At 41.5% G+C, this 1,037-nt stretch overlaps 1 protein-coding gene across 1 annotated transcript in view; it reads left to right on the forward strand.

Annotated features, from left to right (window-relative positions):
* LOC119589001 (spermine oxidase-like) overlaps nt 1–1,037 on the forward strand; it is a gene marked incomplete at its 5' end in the record, with an annotated part of 3,429 nt that overhangs the window by 1,205 nt on the left and 1,187 nt on the right. The window contains 2 exon segments of the mRNA XM_037937597.1: nt 153–383; nt 660–773. Of these exon segments, the coding sequence (XP_037793525.1) occupies nt 153–383; nt 660–773 (345 nt within the window).

A 1,037-nucleotide genomic window follows, 5' to 3' on the forward strand; every position in this document is an offset into this window, starting at 1 on the left:
TTAAACAGTATCACAGAAATACAGTTATCATAGTATACTGGTTAGAAAAATGGACTCATTTTCTGTCGACGAATTTTCAGAAAACATTTATTTTTTAAACACGCATATCCGAGTTACTGTACTTTCTGTCATATTTCATTCCCTTCATTCAGGCCGATATCCCAGATGCCAACGTGAAGATGTCCTCGCCCGTCTGTAGGATATTCTACGGGCGAAAAGTGGCGGGGAAGCGCCTGAGGAATCGCGTGCTGGTGGTGACCCAGGACGGCACCTCCTACCTGGCGAACCACGTTATCGTCACGGCCTCCATCGGGCACCTCAAGGAGCGACACGACAAGATATTCACCCCCGCTCTCAAGTCGGGTTATCGAAGCGCTATGGCTGTAATATTTCTGTTTTCATTCCTTGGTCCCATGCCTACTGTGGAGGCACTGTTCACCCTCGATAGATATGTCTGACATTAAGAATAGGAATATCCATACGTGCAAACTTTAATTTGCACGTTGATGAGTTCCCTCGTTAACTGTCTAAAACTTAAATGTTAACATTTCTTTTAGTTCGCGTGGAACTATCTAGAAAGTGGTTGTATATGAAAGTAGCTAGTTGACACTGAAGCATGTATAAAACAGCAACCCAAACCAGAACATTACACTTATCAGGTGACGAAGCTGGGCTTGGCCGATAAGGTGCAGTTGGGCTGGGAGAGCCCGTGGTGGGGAAACGCCCCTTTAGACCTCAGCGTCATCTTCACAGAAAATATGCCCGGTGAAATGGTGAGCAAATCAAACAAACCAGAAATGATAAAAAAAAAAAAAATTGTGCATTAAGCTGTCAGCATCTATTCCAAAGAAAAATGTCAATGTCTTAATTTTACGTATAATCACGTGATAATACAATAGTTTCAGTACTGTGAGATATATGAATCAAATCTCGAAATATTATATTTTTTAACATAATTATACAAAGGGAATTTAAGGGGCATATTGCTCCGATGTCATATTCTGCCTCATTGGGAAAAGGTTTTGGCAGTTTAGATA

The sequence above is a fragment of the Penaeus monodon genome, chromosome 24 (genome assembly GCF_015228065.2).
Source record: "Penaeus monodon isolate SGIC_2016 chromosome 24, NSTDA_Pmon_1, whole genome shotgun sequence".
Taxonomy (NCBI): Eukaryota; Metazoa; Arthropoda; class Malacostraca; order Decapoda; family Penaeidae; genus Penaeus; species Penaeus monodon.